Source organism: Sporobolomyces salmoneus (assembly GCF_050403485.1).
Source record: "Sporobolomyces salmoneus JCM6883 DNA, S_salmoneus_JCM6883_v1_ctg26, whole genome shotgun sequence".
Classification (NCBI taxonomy): Eukaryota; Fungi; Basidiomycota; class Microbotryomycetes; order Sporidiobolales; family Sporidiobolaceae; genus Sporobolomyces; species Sporobolomyces salmoneus.
In genome coordinates, this window is record NW_027481137.1 from 104,106 (window position 1) to 124,034 (window position 19,929).

A 19,929-nucleotide genomic window follows, 5' to 3' on the forward strand; every position below is an offset into this window, starting at 1 on the left:
AAACCCACCATTATCGCGTCGAGAACGCTTTTACATCGACAAAGGCTCCTCGCGACTACTTTCCGACCGCGCAAACACGTCTCGCGCCCTCAGATTCGATTTGAGATGTCATCTTGGCTCTCCACTCTCGCCTCACCTTTCCGTGGTTCTTCGTCTTCCTCTTCTTATCCGAAATACATTTCTGCAGAGGAAGCGAAGGGGATCGATGAGGAATTGATGGGACCAGAGGGAGCTTTCTCGCTTGATCAAGTTCGTTCAACTATCGCTGTCTCTTCACCTCTCGTGCTAACTTGACGTATCTGTACAGCTCATGGAGCTAGCTGGACTGTCCTGCGCGCTCGCCGTCACGAAACTGTACCCTCTTGGACCGGCATTACCACACGACGCAAACGGAGTGAAGCAGAAACGAACGAATGAAAGAGTTTTGGTCTGCTGTGGACCAGGGAATCAAGGAGGAGATGGTCTTGTAGCGGCGAGGCATCTCTGTAAGCGAGCGATAGACTTTCCCCGAGATAATCGGTCAAAATCTTCTGAATGATACTGACTCGCTCGCTTCGTTTGTAGACATGTTCGGTTATTCACCGAGTATCTTCTATCCAAAGGTTCGCTTCGATTCTGTATTCCTGTGATCCTGTGACGCTGATAATACAATCATGGTGTACAGGAATCGAAAGGCGAAATCTTTGGCGTGAGTTCTTTCGGATCTCGCTCCGAAGCAGCTTTCTGCAACTATTCGGCTAACCTCTCGCGTTTGGTGTCTAGCGACTCAAAAAACAATGCGAAAATCTCGACCTCCCTCTGATCGCGCCCCCTCCTTCCGTTTCTTCTTCGTTCCCAATGTCTCCCGACGCCCAAGCTATGGCCTTCAAGCGAGCCCTCTCTCAAACCGACGTCGTACTCGATTGCGTGTTCGGCTTTTCGTTCCATCCTCCCGCGAGAGCACCCTTTATCACCGTTTTGCAAGCGTTCAAGGAAACCGACAAACCGATTTTGAGTGTCGATATTCCGAGTGGTTGGGACGTCGAGGAAGGAAACGTCAATGAAGAGTTCACGCCTGATGCGATCTTGTCGTTAACGGCACCGAAGAAGGGAATTAAGCGTTTCGTCGAGAGCGGAGGGAAGCATTACCTCGGTGGTCGTTTCGTGCCAGAGTGAGTCCATTGATTCCTCTTCTCGCGCTTGTTCCGAAGGGACGCTAGCTGTTTACGGCTGGAAGGTTGTCCGCGACTCTCGACCTGAAACTGACTCAATTCGCTTCCGATTTTTAGCAAAATTCAAATCAAGTACAAGCTCGATCTTCCTCAATACCCTCCCGGTGGAGAGCAAGTTGTAGATATCACGTTCACGAAAGGATAAGGCTCGATTGTGTTGTAATCCACGAAGTGCGAGTGTCTCCATCAAAATTTGTGGCATATTGCGAGTTTTTGATTTTCTTTTTTCGCGGAGCTGGTACCGTTCGGGTTGGCTTAACTTCCTGCCTCTATCAGTGTTGTAGCTAGGCTAGAGAGGAAAGACCATCGCCGAGATGCGCGGATCCGGACTGTCAGAATCTGAAAATCTTCCGAGTGGGCTTCATCTCTCTTCAACCTCTTACCGCGATGCGAGCGACGCCAACAGGGCAGAGCTGTTACCGAGCAGCATCGACAGTTCGACCTACACTGCCGCCCTCGAGAATAGCGCAACAAGTTCGATCTGGTTCATCTCGACGACATGCTTCCTCGACTTCCCGACTCTCTGCCTGGACATCCGTACTCCCTACCCCATCTTCCACCTCTTCTTCAATCCTGACCACCGGACGATCTTCAGTACGACTCGCGGATCCCCTGAAGTTACTCTCATCGGAAATGTCATTCTTGCGCGACAACGTCTCTTCCCTCCTCGGTTCTAGCCATCCGACCCTCGATACGATCGCGAAGTATTACTTCCAAGCGGAGGGGAAACACGTCAGACCGATGATCGTGTTGTTAATGAGTCAGGCAACGAACGGATCGAGTCCGCTCTATCAGGAGATCAGGGATAGAGAGCTAGAGAAGGAGAGACTGAGGAAGGAAGGGAAAGGTTTAGGGATAGACGAACCGATCAACGAGGAAGATATCTTGCAAGATGAAAACCCTTCACTCGTCAAACGAACGACAAATTTCCTCAAAAACCCTCTCGCAGCATTCTCCTCCTCTTCTTCCTCCTCGACATCTACATCTTCTCCCTCTTCATCACTCGATATCCTGCCGACACAGCGGCGGTTAGCGGAAATCACCGAATTAATCCACGTTGCCTCCCTCCTTCACGACGATGTTATCGACGTCGCCTCGACTCGAAGAGGAGCTCCTTCCGCCCCAAACCTATTCGGCAACAAACTCTCAATCCTCGCCGGAGACTTCCTTCTCGCTCGCGCTTCCCTCGCCCTATCAAGATTAGGATCAAACGAAGTAGTAGAATTGGTCGCTTCAGTACTCGCGAACCTGGTAGAAGGAGAAGTTATGCAAATGAAGGGGAACGTACCTACAACATCATCGAAGACATCAGGAGGAGGAGGAGGAGCAGCAGGACCTACACCAGAGATTTTTCAACATTATATGAGGAAAACTTATCTCAAAACGGCATCGCTCATCGCGAAATCGACTCGAGCGACGACAGTGCTAGGTGGATGTGGAACGAAACAAGGTTGGATCGAAGGAGAGAAGGTGAAAGATGCGGCTTATAATTATGGAAAGAATTTGGGAATCGCATTTCAAGTTAGTCTCTCGCTCTCTTTCGATCATCAATTCGTTAGATGGGCGAGGTCACGAACTCATTGTTTGCATATGTAACAGCTCATAGACGATATGTTAGACTTTACGGCTTCTGCGGCGGAACTGGGAAAACCCGGAGGAGGAGCAGATCTCAAACTAGGGTTGGCGACTGCTCCCGCTTTGTACGCGTGGGAAGAGTTCCCCGAACTGGGAGAGATGATCGAGAGGAAGTTTGCGAACGAGGATGATGTCGACCGGGTGAGTCTCACGAATTCATTCTCTCGAGCCTGTGCTGCTCGTCGAGGACAAACTTCGAGACTAACATACTTCTCTACTTCCCTCGTGTTCTCTGCAGGCGAAACAACTCATCCTGAGATCCTCAGGAGCTTCTCGAACCTACGCATTGGCAGAAGAACACTCAAAATTGGCCATCGAGGCTTTGTACGAACTACCAGAGAGTGAAGCGAGGGACGGGTTGGAGAAAATTGCGAAGGATGTATTGACGAGGAAGAAGTAAGATGTAGAATAGATAGAGTGGTGGAGAAGGGGGCTGATGGAGCGGGAGGTAGAAATAGTAACGAGTAAAAGTATTTAGTCACAGCTTTCTCGTCGGGCTTCGCGTTGGGCTCGCGGAGCGCGACCTCATCAAACAATACACGCTGAGCTCTCGGTGCGAGCAAGGGAGAAACACGCTTGAGGGTGTGAAGTCGCTTCGGCCGCGCGGAGAGTTGCGATTCTTTCCCTGCTTCACTCAACTTCACCCACCTCGAGCGAGGCCGGCGATGGCAGCGAATGGTCTCGATCCATTCACATCAACGACAAACTCGCTATCACCAACGAAACCCGGCCACCGTCCAACGTTGACGACCCTCATCAACACGAGTGATCTCTCCGCCGCAACTTCGTCCCTATCGCTTCAAGACCGCGCCGAAGACGGCTCGATACATTCAATAGAGCTACCAGATGCTCCAGAGCTGAGCCATAGGTTGTTCGAAGGGGAGGACTTTGATCCGAGTGAGTTCTTGCTTGGGAGGAGACATACGGGGCTAGAGGATCTAAGATCAGAGGTGAGTCGCTCTTTATCGTACTCTAATGCAGTTCAGACTGCAAGGGAGGTCTCGCAGAGCTGGAGGACGAGGTTATCGCCTCGCTCCCCACTCTCCACCTCTCTGTTTCCGCTCTCTTGCTGCAATAGCCCTACAGCTGACGCTCGATCTCCAACCAAATTGTAGCTGCGAGCCTACTTGGCGACATTGCGAAGTTCTCTCGTCGAAATCATCAATGAAGAATACGAAGCGTTTATCGGCCTCTCGCTAGGACTCAAGCATGCGAACGTCTCTCAATCTCTCTCTACCATCAGAAGACCAGTACTGTCAATCAGGAGTGAAGTGACGCGAGTGAGAGGAGAGTTGGACGAAATGAGGGAGGAAATGGCAACAGTGCTGAACGAGAGAAAGGAGTGTAGAGAGATGAAAGTCGTCATGAGGAGGCTGTTAGCGACGGAGGAAGCCGTAGAGAAAGTAGAGAGTATGCTGCAGGTCGGGGACGGGGAGAGAACAGGTCGATCGAAAGAGGTTATTGACGAGTGCGTTTCTCCGAGCTCTTTTCCCCTCAAACTAACGACTGAAGCTCATCCGTGTTCCGCTCTAGGTCTTTCGACTCTCCAGCGAAACGCCTCGAACGGATAGCAGCCGAATACAATCACATGCTGTATCTCGTCTCTCGCGCGGGCAAATTACCTTTCGTCCAATCGCTCGACGACGTGAGTTCTCATCTTCTAGCCCTCAGACTGAATCAAGCTGATCTGAAGAAAATGTTGCTGCTCAACACAGCGCATCTCACGGATCACGACTTCCCTCAAACTCGACCTCTCGCAACTCCTTATTTCGATCCTTTCCTCCCGTCCTTCAACTTCTGAATCTCATCAAGCTTGTCTCGACGAGTTATCTTCCGCGCTACACACGTTCTCCTCCCTCGGCCTGATACACGAAGCGGAGGAAGTCATCCGGAAGACTGTCGTGAAACCTTTCCTGTTCAAAATGATCAACCGCGACGCACTCGGCACGACAGACGAATCCTTGCTCTCTTTCGACGCCTCAGCCGTCGAGACTATCCCTCCAGCGTATCGACTCGCTCCCCTTGAACCTCCGGTCTCGTTCAGAGATAGCGATTCCGGAGCCCTTCTGAGATTGTACAATCTCCTCCTGCGGTTCATTTCGGAAGAGTGTGGGAACATCCTCTCGATAGCTGAACGGACGCTCTCTGAAGGCGCACCGCGCTCGGCAAACTCGGGATCTTTACAGAAGTTGGCGATTGAAAATCGACGGAAACGAGAAGAAACCGAGGAGAACGGAGAGGAGCGAGAAGTCGAAGGGTTTCAGATCTTGACGAATGTCATTATTGACGAGATTGCTGCACGTCTCGTCGGGGAGTTGGGTACCGTGATCTTCGCTGCTGGTCGACCGTCAGTATTCCACCAAGTTCGTCCCTTTTTTCCCCACTCTCTCAGATCGCGACCTAATCATCCATTGCTTTCTAGAACTACCTCCTCACAACAGCCTTCCTCTCCCGTATCGAATCTCTCTGTCCAACCCTCTCTCACCTCGAATCCCTTCGAGCTCATCCACCTTACCAAGCTCTCCTCCGACGATTCCAACTCCCCGTCTACTTCCAACTTCGATTCAAAGAAGCCGTATCGACGGTCGAACGAGCATTCGAGATCGGTCAGGCGTCGGGAGGAGGAGGACAGGGATTCGTTATGAGCGAAAGTGAGAGCGTTTGGAATGCGATTAGACGGAATTGGGAGGATGAGGTTTGGTTGGAAGAGGTTGCTGGAAAGTTCTGGCGGCTGACTCTACAGGTGCGCTCATTGCCTCTCATTGACCTGACGAGTAGCGACGACCGACTCACTCGCCCGCGAGGACAGATCTTGAGTCGGTATAAAACCTGGATGAACGATAAAGTACCTCGATACGTACTGCCCGCTAGTTCTTCGAGCGCGAATCTTGCGGCGATGTCTACAGCAAACACATCTCGCAGCTCATTCGATGGGGATCGAGGTCGAGCGAGTCCAATTCTCTCTATGCTGAAGCTTGTCGCCAGAGACTGATCGGTTTTCTTGGGTCGAATAGCTCACACCAAATCCCGGCAATCGACCTGGTACACCGATACTCAACGATGAGGCCTCAGAAGAAACAGTACTGCGACAGCTGACAGTGCTGATCGCGGATTCTCGATTGATGGAGAGGAAAGTGATGGAACTTTTCCATCAACGGATACAGTCTAGGTTACCAGGAGACGAACCTGATCAACCTGGATCTGCAGCTGGTGAGCCCCCTCACTCTCAGGCGAGTGGTACGATCGACGCTGACCCCGTTTCACCGTACCGACAGAGGTCATGCGAGAATCTTTGACTGCTCTCACCTCAATCATCCCTTCCCTCTCTTCTCAAATCACGACAATCCTTGTCAAACGATGTGCTGAACACCTCAAGCTCGTCCGATCTGTCGCTTCTCAAGTCCGAGCCTCGACACGGAAAACTTCGACCGAACCGAGTTATTTCGTTCACAACATCCTCAAAGAGTTGAGGGCGTATTTGAACGGACCTGCGAGGGTGGTCGAGGAAGAGCTTAGAGTGAGATGGGCTACAACTGTCGTCGATGATATCGCCGGACGGTAAATACTTTAGAAACTTTCGTCTCGGCGAAAACGAAACTGATTCATTCCGCGTTTAACAGATATGCCGCGATCCTCTCGACCCAGAAGAAGACAGAAGATTCTCTACGTTGGCTCAAGAAAGGTCGTCAAGGGTTATCGTTCTTTGGTCGAGCCGCTTCATCAACTCCTGAAGACGGTTCAACCGACGACGATCGCGTAAAAATGCAAATGCAGTTGGACGTCGAAACGCTAGGGTCAGACGCGAAGGAGTTGGGTGTCGATGTAGATGGTAGTGAAGCGTTTGCTGGGTTGAGAAAAGCAACGATTGGGAACGATGAAAAATAGAAACTCTCATCATCTTTCGAACTCTCTGCATCTTCCGATTCATTGCTCTCGCCTCTCAAAAAGTCAGCTGTTTCGGCTACTCTCGCGGACTGTGTCGACCGCTCGGCAAGGATCCATGCGCTGGGACAGCTTGCGACACGACTCGGCATCCCTCCGGTGACACGACACTACGGCACACTCGGCAAGGATGTAGGCCTTGGCTGGCTAGTTGTAGTCTCGTAAAGGCAATCTGGTAGCTAGGCAGAACGGCTCGAGTGGAATGAGACTCTCTTTCTTCCCTTCATCTCACTTCTTCCGATTCTCTCGACAACTTCATGGAGCCCAGCGGTCTGCAGCAACTACGATCTATCCATGCTCGTCTTGGCGAACTGATCGATGCGTACGCGCAATCCGAGTCGAAGGAACCACTTTACTCTCTCGATCAAGTCGGCGAGGAAGTCTCTCTCGAACCTCAAGACAGTCATCTTGCAGCGATGTCAGGAGCGATCAATCAAATGCAAGCTGTCGTACTGGGCGACAAACTTCCGTTTCATCGTGCGATGGAGGTGAGTTCCTCTTCTCGCAGATTCGTTTCCCTCTCCTGTTCAGCGCTGACCCTCTCGTACCGCGGTCAGTATCATGTTATCAGCTGTACGAACGTAGCGATCGATGCTCACATCGAGGAGAGTCTACGCGAAGCTTGGGATCAAGGCACGAAGTCATTGACCGTCGAAGAACTTGCAAAACCCACCGGAATCGATGCTTCCAAGCTCGGTGAGTCGTTATCCCAGCCGATTATCCGCTGCGATGACTAGGTACTGATGATCTTTTGGCTCCAGCTCGTTGCCTTCGTTTGCTTGCGTCTTACCACATCTTCATTGAAACCGAACCCAACTCTTTCGCTCGCAATCGCTGCTCGGCGGCGCTCTACTCTGGTGCTTCGGTCGAAGATCTCATCAAGTACGATACACTGCCTCTCCCGTACGAGGTACTCCGGTTTGTGTGCCTCATGCTGACTGTCCTCGTCCCCTCTCGAACAGGGATCCCCTCAAGAAGTATCAATCGCTTCAAGGAGGTTTCGCAGCAATGGTCGGTCATTTCGCTCAAGAAGGTATGCGAGCTGCTTCGTATCAATCGGAATCTCTCCTGAACTCGACTGGAGGCCGTGATTACGGATTCTCGCGAGCGTTCGACGGCCAGAAGATTTGGGAGTACTTCGCGCGAGAAGAGAACGAGGGGAAACGAAAGAGGTTCCAATGTGGGTTCTTAGCGTTGAGCAAGTACCTAGATCGAGAGGAAAGTGTTTTACTCGGTGAGTCTCTCGTGTTCTCGATTCTCTTTCTCGATTCTCTCTGTCCTGAGCTCAAACGATCTCCGGACCGCAGGTTTCCCTTGGTCAACTCTGCCTGAAGGATCGACTGTATGCGATATCGCTGGAAGGACCGGCAACGTTTCACTCGAGATCGCTCAAGCTGTTCCGCATCTCAACTTTGTCGTTCAAGATCAAGAATCAATCATCAAGTCTTTGACAATTCCAGTCAGTCTTTATTCCCCTTCGCTTTTGCCATGTCATTGCGCTGACGACTGGCATACTTGACAGTTCTGGGAAGCTCCCGAGCGAGAATCGTACAAGAAACGATTCGAAGTATTGGCACACGACTTCTTTGACCCTCAACCGATCAAGAACGCAGCGGTCTATCTCATTCGAATGGCACTGTAGGTCTATGTTACGCGATCAAATCTCTTTCGCTCCGTCATCCCGACGCGATGATCCGCCCTATAACACGAGCCAAGCTGAAATCATTGCTTGTTATTCCGTAGTCACGGTTTTAACGACGATGAAGTCGTCAAAGTCCTCTCAAACCTCTCTGAAGTCGCTTCGCCATCCTCGAAACTCGTCATCATCGAAGCAGCTTACGAAAGCTTGGCTGGTCCCGACGCCTATCCTCCTCCTTCGACTGCACCTTACTTACTCGACATGCAGATGCTTTCCATCATCAACGTTAGGGAACGCCTCGAGGAGCAGTACGTATCGATCGCCCGCAAAGCCGGCTGGAAACATGCGAAAACGTGGAAGACTGGAAGCAACGGGAAAGATGGAGTCTTCCGACACTACGAGTTTGAGCTAGCTTGAAGAGTCGGTTGTTCTCTCCTTGTATAAGTGTCTCTCTGTCCATGTCAACGTGATCTCTTCAGTGTCAAACGGGAGAGAGAACGACCGAGTTACAGCTCTGAATCACGTGATACAAGCTTGTTTTGCGCTTGATTCGAACACTACCCTTATTGAGCTACATACTTGTAACAATCCCCAAACTTGCTCCAATTCTTCAACCTTTCCTTCGCTTTCTCTTTCGTCGGCCATTGATCATCGAATCTGAAGTAAATCTCATTGAGTTCATCGAATCCTGGACCGCGAATGCATTTTAGCGTTCCTGAAGTGAAAGACACGCAGAGATGAAGAGCTCACCTTCGTCGAGCTTCGGTGCTTGAAATTCCAACCTCCAATCTGTGAACGCTTCCTCTTCGACAAACTCCCTCTCTTTCCCCTCGGGCGTGCCTCCATCTCGATCCCACAACTCAGCAAATTGGCTGTTGTGTTTACAGACCTCTTCAGGAACGACGAAGTTGAAACAGCGAAGTCGGAAACGAGGGAGATTTGAGGATGAAGAGCGTTCGGATGAGATGGATTCGAAGAGTTTGATGAGGTTCGTGCGAGAGGAGCGCGAAGGGAGAGCGAGATCGAGGACGTAGAGTGAGTGAGAAGGGTTCGAAGAAACTTGACGTGAGATCTCGAGAGTGTTACTTGAAGTCTATCGAGGGGAGAAATGAATGAGCTCGGATCATGTTTCGACTGAAGCGAGGCACGAACGATTCGCTTGTATCCCCTCGTCTCAAAGATTCGATGGTAGAGGAATGTCTTGCCACAAGCGGGACGACCGACAAGGAAGACGACTTCTGCGATTGGATCCTCGAACTCGGATGGAGGAGGAGTGACGAGAGGAGTGGAAGTAGGCAAGCAGAGAGGACCTATTGTGTCGGCATCTACCTCCGCTCAGCTCGTCCACGTCGAAGGCGTTCGCTGAAGAGAGAGAAACTGACCTGAGTGATCGTAACTTTTCGGTTTGAAACCGCCCAAGGACCATCTAGCATCGTACTCTTCACCGAAGAAGTACTCTTGAGGCGAACGGAAGCGAATACCGACGTTCATAGCGAATTCTACGTCGGACGAATGATTAAGCTTGATTGCGCGAAAAGAGGGGAAAAGGACGAGCTCACTGCGACCATAATCCAGCTTGCCCAATCCGCCTGCAGCGCTCACGAAGAAGGACTCTTTGACGTCTGCGATGGAGTGATCGGGATATCAGTCTCGAGCTTTCAAGACGAGGTGATTGACGACGTACTGATTTTTTTACCTCCATTCCAGTTTCTTTCATATTCTAGCCACATACCGACACAGGGCTTCCTATAGACGTCATACGTAGTCGAGAAGAAAGCGTGTAGAGGTACGTCGAGTCGAGAACAGAAGCTTTCGAGCACGAGCTTGAAGGTTTCGTCGAAACTTGCTGTACTGCTGAAGATCACGATGCTATATCTGTTTCTCCCTGGGTAGTCAGCGAGGATCCCGTATAGAACGGTGGTGACTCACCCTTCTTCGCAGAGTTCCCTCAACTTCTGCGCGATAACAGGTTCCTCATTCGATTTCGTTTCTTTCTCTCCTTTCTTCTTCTTCCTCTTTTCCGGGAAACGCCAGTCGTCTCGACTTTGACAGTACTTATTGCTACTGATTGGTTCAATGAGTGTTCCTAGAAAGTCTAGAGTCGAAAGAGAGAGGAGAGATCAGCTGCAGACTGCGAGACTTCTGAATGAATTGAATCTCACCGAAACAAGCGACTTTTGTCGATGGGAACGGGTGACCATACCTCGCGTGTAAGACTGACGACGTAGGTCCAATCGAGTCCAACCATTCAAAGCGTGCTTCGTCTCCTCCTTCACGAACCGAATTCGGAGTAGATGGGGAACCGAAGAAACGCTTCGAGGGAGGTGATTCAGGTGGAGTAGCGCTACGTTTCCCTGTCGACATACCCTGTATCAGTTCAGGTACATGTAGAGACCGTATAGGGGGAGACTCGCGAGAAGACATTGTTTGGAGAAGGGAAAGAGATGAGAAAGTTGAACGTTGAACGATGAGGGCCCTTGCGCTCTTCGGATCGGAGGTCTCCGCGGTGAACCGAAGAGCGAGTCACTGCTGACTGTGACACAAGAAAGCCTTACCTGACGTGAGTGCGTGTCTAGCGAGATCAAGAGTATCGAATCTCGTTATTCCAAGGTGAAGACAACTTGCGATAGAGCAAGAAGGAGAAGAGAACGGAAGGTGTGAGGGGTAAACAAAGAATAAGAGACTCTAGAATAGAGAGAGGAAAGAACATGAGAGAGGAGGGTATCATAGTCGTAGAGGGTAGAAGAGAAAGCTCAAATAGTCAAGAAAAAGTCGAGGAGGTTATGTACTGAAGGGGCTGGGCACGTGAGAAAGGGTAGAAGGAGCCTAAGCTTGGAGAGGTTGCTGCTGTCGAGACGGAGAGGGGGACTGTATTCGGAGGAGAAGAGCATCGAGACGCTGGAACGAGAGGAAAGTCAGCAATCAATCAGAGCACTCGACGAGACTATTGAGGACTCACAGATTCGAGTTCGTTCAGCACCTTGAACCGAGGTTCGTACAACTGTCTCACCTCGGGAGCGACGTCGAGGTCGTTCAAATCTCGTCCGAACAAAGCTTCCCGAGCTGGATCTCTCGGAGCCGAGTTCCGACTTGTCGAAGGACGGGAGTCTTCAGCGGCATTGACGATCGCAAGGAGGGTATCGAATCCGAAATCGGCGGGATAGACGACTGCTCGACGATGATTCGAAGTTGCTGAAGAGGCGGGAGTGAAAGAAGCGCCTGAAGGAGCTCGTCCAATCGAGGACGAGGAGCCCGCAGTGATCGGAGTCGAAGGCTGATCAGTCCCACTCGAGAGGACTGAAGAGACTGATGCGTTCTTGCCGTGTTGACCTTGTCGAGATTGATTCGATTGAGATCGAGGACTTTGGTTGATTAACTGATCGATCGTTGGAGAGTCTCGACCTCCGAGAGGGGATAGTCGACCAGTGTGAACGCTCGGAGGAGATCGTCGATCGTTCGAACCGGATGAGTTGAGGGGAGAAAGTCGGCCACTGAGTCCTCCGACGGCGGGCGACGCTCGACCACTCGGAGTAGCGCTCCCTGCTCCTCCTCCTCCAATGTAGGATCTCGGTCGACCTGGCGATCCGGACGGCGAAGCAGCTCGTCGTATCTTATCTTCCTTGACTTTCGACAGAACTCGATCGAGTCGTTCTTGAAGAGATTCGTTGAAGACGGGACTCGTGACAGGTCTCGGGCCGAGTGCGTCTTGTAAGATGTCTCCTCCATCTGGACCAGGAGTTGGAGAGTTGGAGGCAGAGATCTCCTTCTGACGAAGTGACGAGGATGAAGGGGCGTTTTTGAGTCGTCGATATGGACCAGTTCCAGCGAGGTCGACATCGATCTGAGAGTTACTGAGAGCGCTGATCGCCGCTTGATCGTCGTCTTCCTCCTCCTTCTCGTCGTCGAGCGCCATCGTTCGCTTTTCGTCTCGAGGAGTTGTCGGAGCAGTTTGGAAAGAATCGGCGTCCGTGTTCGCCCCAGGAGTGTATTTCGACGACGCTCTTGATCCAGGTCGAGACATCGAAGTTGATTGCACTCCGAGTTGAGCGGCAGAAGGGCCTTGTCGCAGTTGTTGAGATTGTTGACCTTGCGCCGATCTCCATTCGTTCTCGACGATGTCGCTAATGTCCGTTTCCGTCCCGTCGTGATTGATGAACGAGTATCTGACATCGTCGTCTTCGCCTCTACTCGATCGAATTGTCCCTTGATCAGGAATGTTGATATCGATACCTTGATCCGAGTTCTTCTGCGCCGACAAGATCGCTCGTTGATTCGCTCGACTCGCGGCACGTTGAGCGGCGATGATCTCCCGTTGCGATTTCGGACCCGAGTCGTGATCGTCTCCACCTCCTCGAGCTCGTTGCTGTTGTAGCTCGTCGAGTTCATCGATTTTCGCGGGAAGAGGACCATTACTGAAAGCGCCTTTCGAAGAACCTCGATGCGCCGATCGTCGAATGATGAAGATGGGATCGCTCGGTTGAACGTCGTCCGATGAACCGAGGATTAGAGTAGCGTCGACTGATCTTCGTTTGAACTCTTTCGAAGAGCGATCGTAAGATTTGAAGGCGGGAGCTGTCGAGTAAGCGTCGAGGAGCTTCGTCGAGGCATTGAGGACCGTTTCTGTCGGTGGACTTCTGCTCAATCAGTCATTGGTCGAACTCAGATCAGAGAAGAAGGACTAACCTCTACCATCTCGATCCGCTGCCAGACTGTATTTGACCCTGGTCACACTTCTCCTCCTCGACACTCTGTCCTCGACTTCATCTCCCCCGTCTACAACTCCGTCAACGATACCGAAGCGGTCGAGTCCCGCCTCAATGACGTCTGAAACGTTGACATTCTTCGGGAAGAATACGATCTTCTCCCTCGCGTTCGGCGAGATCTCGTTCGAAGCGTCTTGATTCGATCCATGGTTTCGTTGTTGTCGCTCCTGGAGAACGTGCTTCGGAATGATCGCGTTTGATTGAGGATCGAAGACGACGTTTTCGGGTAAATCGGAGGGATGAATCAAGAGTCGAACGGCGAAGCGGTAAGAGGTTTGCGAGGACGAGTTGGGACCGAGAGTACTTGTCGTGATCGAATCTGCCGAGATTGATTCGCGTTCCGAGAAAGAAGTTCGTCCGGTCGATTCGTCGAGAGGAGCAGAATCGGAAGCAGAAGAGGGTAATCGTCGATTCAGGTAGAACTTGACGGCGGAACCGTCACTCCAATCGTTCATTCCGAGTCGAGTGATCGCTGGGTTGAGAGACAAATTCGACGAGATTGAATTGATCGAACCGACAGAAGATCGTTTGACAGAAGGGACGGCGAAAGTCGAATCGGCGCCTGCTTTCTCTGAGAGCTCTTCGAAGATCGCGAGAGGACATTCGTCGTCCTTCAGAGGTCGTTCTTCTCCTCCAAGTTCCTTGACGGTGAGGAAGAATTCTTCCGTGAGTTCGTAACCTGTCAATCGGAATCGTTGCATCGCCTGTTTGACGAGGTCTGCCGCAGTCGTCGATTGATTGAGTAGTACCGTCTTGAACGTCGCTTCGGCTTCGACTTGTTCTCCTGCGAAAACTCGAAGAACGCTGAGGAGAGGAACTTCGAGTCCTGGGATACTCGGAGAACCCATGAGACTTCCAGGTCGTATCCGTTGTCCAGCAGAGTTGTAAGAAGGTGATCCAGGACCGTTGCTAGCTGAAGTAGGACTGAGAAGTTGGAGAGAGTTGCGACTCGTCGAGTTGGTCATACTGACTGAAACGGGAGCAGGTCGAGGCGCCATCGTGTTCGTGATGTCTCCGGGATTGCGATGAACTCCATACTGATGGTACAGAGCTTGTTTCGCTTCGAGTTCTTGTTGTCGAAGAGCGGCGTCGGTAGAGAACATCGATTCGGCCGTGACTGAATCTCGTTTCGATCCTCCTCCTCCTCCTGCTGCCGCTTGAGGTCCTTGAGCTCGTTCGGCCGAATTACGAGATTCAGATGGACTCGCTGAACCAGTCCTTCTCGCGCTATCCTCAGAACTTCTCGGTTCTGTTCCTTCGATTTCTTCCTTTCCTCCCTTTTTGTTCTTCTTATCCTTCTTCCTGAACAATCCGAGTATCCCTCCACTCTTCCTCTTCTTGTCACCATCTCCGTTCTCCCCAGACTGCCGCTTCTGTTTTTTGGTCAAGGTCGCGGGACCTGCTCCCTCATTCGATGAACCGTTCGAGACGATCGAAGAGACGGTCGTCGCGGTATCCATCGATGCGAGTGAAAGGTCTCCTTCGTTCGAGGGTCCTCCTCCTGGTTGCTGATGACCTGAATCGACGCTTCTTCTCGATACGTGTTCGTAGAGAGTTTCTTCGCCGGCTTTGAGAGTAGGTTGCAACATTCGATTGAACTTCGGATCTCTTGGGTCGACGATTTCGACTCCTCGTACTCGATTCGGGAAACCGGTGGGAGAAGCGGATTTGATCGAATCGGAAGAGCGAACGGGAGAGGTGGGAGAAGGTTCAGCGTGAGGGTTATCGAAATCGAAAGTCGGATCTCGAACGATCGAGGGAGTAGCCGTGAGCTTCTTCGTCGGTACGTTCGATACGAAGTCGTTTTCGTCAATCGCTCGTCGAACAGAGGAGGAAGAAGTCGAAGTCGAGAGGGTTCCGTCTTGGGGAGATCGAACGGATTGAGGTTGAATTTGGTTTTGATTTTGAGGACTGAGAGCACGACGAGCTTGTTGTTCTCGCTCTTTCGCCCATTGAGCTTCTGCAATCGCCGCTTGTTGTTGAGCCGCGATCGCGTGTTCCCGTTCTTTCTGCCAATGGTTCTGTTTCTCCTGATCGTCCTCATCTTCGTCTCCTCCCAAATGTCCGTCGTCTTCGATTCCTTTCTGTTGAGTCGTGTTGTAGAGCGAGTTGCGACGTACTGCGGCTCCAGCAGCGGGAGCTCCTCTTCGATCTTCCTCGAGGATCGGAGTACCTTGTTCCATTTCACCCTCATCCTCCGAGAACTCTGATCCATCTCGTCGAGTCTGTTTCGCAATCTCGCGTCTTTGACGTTCCTCCTCCTCCTCTTCGAAGCGTCTCTGATTCTCGTTCATCTCCTCATCTTCCTCGTCTTCGTACTCGACTCCTTCCTCCCCTTCCGCTCCTTCATGATCCATCATTTCACCCTCGTATTCTCCCTCGTCTTCATCGTCGTACTCATCCTCGGTATCTCCCGTTTCGGAATGAGCGTAATAAGTCGGAGCCGTAAACAAAACCGTTTTCGCTTTACTAGAACCGGCTCTTTCGATGGGGGACATGTTGCGAGGATGATCTTTGTGAGATGGAGATGCGATCGTTCCTTTCGCGGTTGGATGTTGTGATGCGTGAGGGTGAGGTTGTTGTGAGGGAGGAATTCGACCGGCGAATCGAGTTTGAGCGGTAGAGGAGGTGGGACCGGTGACGACATCTTGTTGAGTCGCACTCGTGAGCTGTAAGGAGGAAAGACCTGCTAAGCTTTCAGACGGAACGAGAGCTGACCGAATTCCCTACTCACATCAACGTTACGGTGTTTGTTCAACCGAGCTAACCGTTCCCAAGGCGTCTCGATATTCTCCGCTGGAATGTATCCGATCGCTTGAGTCTTGAGTACCCTGACGAGCCACCAGTACGAATTCGAATCGTCGAGCAATAAGAGTTGATCTCCTTTGACGACCGAAGCTTGACCGTCGACAGTCGCAAGGAACGTATGGAGGGCGTAGACGAGGTTGAAGTCGATATCTTCATCCGGAATCGAAGGGGAGGACGAGAGTGAATCGCTGAAGGACCCTGAATCATCTTCCAAATCCTCCTCTTCTCCTTCATCTCCCTCGTGGTCCATTCCTTGTTCACCCTGTAAATCGTGGTGATGGTGATGATGATATTGTCTCCCATTTCTCAACGCTTCCTCGACTTCATCCCCTGAATCTCCTTCGATCGGTGATTCCTCCCCTTCCATGATATCCATCGCGTCGTTCTGTCCTTCACGGTATCTGTACCCTGCGCTGTGGTCTTGATAGCCGGAATGTTGCATCTGCATCTGCTGGGAGCGGTGTTGGAGGTCGTCGAGAGGAGAGTTGAATGAGATTCCGGGTTTCCTCAGTTGTTGAGCTGAATCTTTCGAGTGGAGTGAAGAGGGTTTCTGATATTGTATAGTAGAATGGTTCGTCGGTTCGTAAGAGGGCATACAGGGATGAATCGGGAGAGTTCTGATGGAACGGGAGGGATCCGATCACCCTTCGTAATGGGCGTCTACTGCTGGAGCGACGCGCCTGGACAGGATCTCAACTCTATGATCAGTCTCGTGAGGCAGTCGAGGGTTCAGAGAAGGAGCTAACCTGGGGAAACCTTGGGAGTGATGAAGCGGACGAACGCGCTTTAGTCTGACCGGCAGTACTTGGCTCCTCTTCGACCGTACAGGAGGCTTCTAGAGGTTGTCGATGGGTCGTAAAGCTGGTCGAGGGTAAAGGCGGAGGAGAGCCGACGAGGATTCGATCGACTCGCTTGTTTTCCTCCTCAATATCTCGGGGACTTTCGACGACCGCTCTGAGAGCTCAGGAAATGAATTCAAGGGCAACTCTGAAGATCTCGTGCAGGCAGGCAACCCGTGCGCTCGCCAGAAGTTTCGTCAACCACCCCTCTTTTCGGCTCGACTTCAACCCGCTCTCTACCGTCGACAATCAGCAAGGACTATGGGCGGAAGGAGGGTAGACCGTGCTACCTGCGGTCAGACGCTAGAACAAAATTGGGGCTCGATGGAGAAAAAAACCCTTCGCTGCTCAGTTACCGCCTGCCTCGCGCATCGTGCCTCGTAGCTCAGGACGCGGTTCTGGCTTGGAACATGATTCCCTTGTCGATACCCAAGTCGATACCGATTGAGTCTGGTACCAACAGGCCTGGAAGACGGGCGAGCGATCCCCCTTCTTCAGATTACCCACTCTCACTTCCTCGCTACGGAACGGGTCGACGAATCGAGGCTGTCTCTCGGCCAACTCGACGCGCTTCACGCTGTGAGGTTTCTGGACAACGAGGTGAGCATTCTTCCGATATCTTCTCTTTCCAAACACGAGCACTCGTTGAACTTGCTGTGACTGAACTGAGTAGCCGAACCGCGAGGAAGAAGCTCCATTACCGCTTTATCGAAGGGATACCACTCGCGGACATCGTACTGTCGGAGGTCGGGAAAATCGACCAAAGCGAACATCGCGCGACATCTCTCCCCCTTCTCATTCGAACGACAGAAGCCATTCACCTTCGATTCTTTCTCACGATTTACACGGATCCGCATCGATCGCGGAACAAAGAGAAGCGAGACGAATCGCAATCGAGGAAGAATCTCTTCAAGCCGCGCTGGAACACGAATACGAAGCCTGGAGGCTCCAACGAGACCAGGAACACCGAGATGAGATGAGAGTCCAGGTGGGTAGCCTGATCGAGAGCGGATGGACTCGAGATCGGCGACAGCAATGGGCAGAGAGGGAGAATATAGCGTGGGAGAGGGACGAGCCACATCGACGTGAGGAATGGATGAGGGACCAAAGGTCCGGAATGCATAGAGGAAGAGGTTAAAGAGATCGTTACAACATTGTTGCCACACGTACATAGGTTTCCTACTCTGTATCACTCTTAAGTAGACCCTATCTCCCTTACTGTATCGACGCTCGGTCTTCTTGTTCTTCCTCGCGCTTCACTGAGAGTTTGCTTCATCTCGTTCATGACCGATTTGAGACTGTTGACTTCATCCTCGACGCTGAGATCGTTGCTCGAAAGATGATAACCAACGACTCCGGCCTGGCGACGAGAGAGGTTCAGTAAGGAAACAGTTTCTCATACAGAGGAAAGAGCTGGCTGACCTTAAAATAACCAACGTTATTTCTGTAGCCTTTCAAGCTATTCCTCGTCCCTTCGAGTGCTTCCATCACACCGATTACAGCCTCGGCACTCCCTCTCGTCAATTCCAGGTCCCTCCTCAGTTGTTTCCCTTTCTTCCCTTTCACTTCTTTCATCCACTCGATCCAACTCTTCTCCTGCAGTTGTCTCTCCGTCTGAGACTCCTCGGCTCGGAGGGTACCGAAGATCCGTCGAGACTTGTCAGATGCCGAAGTCGCAATGGGGATCGCTTTGTCGAGAGAGGTGAGGAGATCTCCCAACGAGAGGTTGATCTTGTCGAACAGGGAATCGAGGAGTCGGTTCAAGTCGGCTTCTTGTTGCTTGGAAGTTCTCTTGCCCTTCGCTTCGGATTCAGCAGCTCGTGTGATCGCTTCTTCGAGTCGAGTGAATTCGTGCTTTTACATGCGACGAGCTCGGAGCATATTCAGCATCGGCACGCTGAAGTCTACGAGAAGAACAGAGACTCACGACAATCCAGATAAACGCATTCATTCCCTGAGCGTTGAGGTCGATCACCGAATCCTTCACTTCTCTGACTGAATCTCCCAGCGCCGCGAGTTCAGTCGAAACAAATTCCCTATCTTCAATCTGTGACGAGTACCTTATCGCCGTCGACAGCTCCCAGATTTCAACTGGATGTAATGCGAGGCCGGTCGAACTGTCTTGATCTCCGAGTGCGAGGAGGTGATCGAAAATCGTTAAAGCTTGTTCCCCTTTGTAGGCCGCTCTTCTTGCTGCTCCACTGACTAGGTTGAGGTTTCTGGGGCAGTTGAGACCCAACGTTGCGCAGGTGAGGGTTGAGAATGAGGAGGTAGAGAGTTGAGGGAGCGGGAGTGAGATATTTGCGATTCTGGAGAGAGAGGGCTGGAGGAACGAAGGGAGGAGGGAGAGGTACGAGTAGAGTAGGTAGCGGCAATAGGCGATGGTGAAGTAGAGCGAACCGGCGAGCAGGATATAGGGGATGAGAGGGTAGAGGAAAGAACGAAGGAAGGAAAAGACGAGATTGCGAAGAATCGACGGCGCGGGTCGACGTTGCTTTAGCTTCGCTTGTCGCGTCCTTCGTCTAGTCTCTGTATTTGAATCATCTTCGTCCTCGTCAGTCGACCAATGCTCCTTGTTTCGCTTCTTCGGGGACGATGACGTTCGAGTTGCTTTTGAAGGGTTCGAGGGCTTGTTACGACTCCTGGGTCGGGTCGTAGAGGAGGGTTTAGTGCTACTCATTGACTGGGCGCAGGGTTGTGCTGGTTGAAGTGAAGAGTCGGAAGAAGAAGTGGAGCGACTTTTGGGAGAACCGCTCTTTCGCCTCGATCCTTCTCCGGAACGACCTTTATCGACCTCGGAGCTCTGATCAGCACTTGTTTGAATCCGACGTCCGACTTCAAAGCCAATCTCGCGCCCCTGACCTCGAGTGAATCGACTTCATCTCTAACCGCATTTTCGACACCTCTTTCGCCTTGTACCCCTCCCTTACGGCGTATAAACCCTTTACAGTATTCGCTGCGACCAGCGACGCCGACCGCAATTCGAACGAACAGCCGACACACTGATTATTCGGCTCGATTCTCTCTCCCGCTCTTTTCGACCTCTTCGTGCCGCCCGATCGAAGGAATAGGCAGACTCAGCGGGTAGCGAG

General features: G+C 51.7%; 7 protein-coding genes across 7 annotated transcripts; 4 read left to right on the top strand and 3 right to left on the bottom strand.

Annotated features, from left to right (window-relative positions):
• Positions 1 to 105: 105 nt before the first annotated feature.
• Positions 106 to 1,356, top strand: NNR1 (NADHX epimerase; the record flags this gene model as incomplete). The annotated part of the gene is made up of 6 exons (XM_076632426.1): positions 106 to 249; positions 308 to 485; positions 565 to 602; positions 665 to 688; positions 763 to 1,151; positions 1,269 to 1,356. The coding sequence occupies 6 exons, from the start codon at positions 106 to 108 to the stop codon at positions 1,354 to 1,356; spliced, it is 861 nt and encodes a 286-aa protein (XP_076487578.1).
• Positions 1,357 to 1,598: 242 nt separating this feature from the next.
• Positions 1,599 to 3,246, top strand: COQ1 (trans-hexaprenyltranstransferase; the record flags this gene model as incomplete). The annotated part of the gene is made up of 3 exons (XM_076632427.1): positions 1,599 to 2,732; positions 2,811 to 2,987; positions 3,085 to 3,246. 3 exons carry the CDS (start codon positions 1,599 to 1,601, stop codon positions 3,244 to 3,246), a joined length of 1,473 nt encoding a protein of 490 aa, XP_076487579.1.
• A 265-nt stretch (positions 3,247 to 3,511) lies between these two features.
• Positions 3,512 to 6,731, top strand: JCM6883_005490 (uncharacterized protein; the record flags this gene model as incomplete). The annotated part of the gene is made up of 9 exons (XM_076632428.1): positions 3,512 to 3,796; positions 3,962 to 4,314; positions 4,380 to 4,491; positions 4,562 to 5,209; positions 5,269 to 5,589; positions 5,656 to 5,793; positions 5,861 to 6,056; positions 6,122 to 6,404; positions 6,467 to 6,731. The coding sequence occupies 9 exons, from the start codon at positions 3,512 to 3,514 to the stop codon at positions 6,729 to 6,731; spliced, it is 2,601 nt and encodes an 866-aa protein (XP_076487580.1).
• A 314-nt stretch (positions 6,732 to 7,045) lies between these two features.
• JCM6883_005491 (uncharacterized protein) lies at positions 7,046 to 8,844 on the top strand (the record flags this gene model as incomplete). The annotated part of the gene is made up of 7 exons (XM_076632429.1): positions 7,046 to 7,276; positions 7,346 to 7,484; positions 7,550 to 7,670; positions 7,751 to 8,022; positions 8,096 to 8,247; positions 8,311 to 8,426; positions 8,532 to 8,844. 7 exons carry the CDS (start codon positions 7,046 to 7,048, stop codon positions 8,842 to 8,844), a joined length of 1,344 nt encoding a protein of 447 aa, XP_076487581.1.
• Positions 8,845 to 8,990: 146 nt separating this feature from the next.
• Positions 8,991 to 10,791, bottom strand: JCM6883_005492 (uncharacterized protein; the record flags this gene model as incomplete). Its single annotated transcript, XM_076632430.1, has 8 exons — positions 8,991 to 9,115; positions 9,178 to 9,520; positions 9,580 to 9,737; positions 9,810 to 9,926; positions 9,987 to 10,049; positions 10,112 to 10,302; positions 10,357 to 10,522; positions 10,590 to 10,791. The coding sequence occupies 8 exons, from the start codon at positions 10,789 to 10,791 to the stop codon at positions 8,991 to 8,993; spliced, it is 1,365 nt and encodes a 454-aa protein (XP_076487582.1).
• Positions 10,792 to 11,253: 462 nt separating this feature from the next.
• On the bottom strand, positions 11,254 to 16,593 carry JCM6883_005493 (uncharacterized protein; the record flags this gene model as incomplete). The annotated part of the gene is made up of 4 exons (XM_076632431.1): positions 11,254 to 11,325; positions 11,387 to 13,047; positions 13,111 to 15,859; positions 15,925 to 16,593. 4 exons carry the CDS (start codon positions 16,591 to 16,593, stop codon positions 11,254 to 11,256), a joined length of 5,151 nt encoding a protein of 1,716 aa, XP_076487583.1.
• A 1,439-nt stretch (positions 16,594 to 18,032) lies between these two features.
• JCM6883_005494 (uncharacterized protein) lies at positions 18,033 to 19,517 on the bottom strand (the record flags this gene model as incomplete). Its single annotated transcript, XM_076632432.1, has 3 exons — positions 18,033 to 18,197; positions 18,260 to 18,691; positions 18,765 to 19,517. 3 exons carry the CDS (start codon positions 19,515 to 19,517, stop codon positions 18,033 to 18,035), a joined length of 1,350 nt encoding a protein of 449 aa, XP_076487584.1.
• Between the last annotated feature and the right edge of the window lie 412 nt (positions 19,518 to 19,929).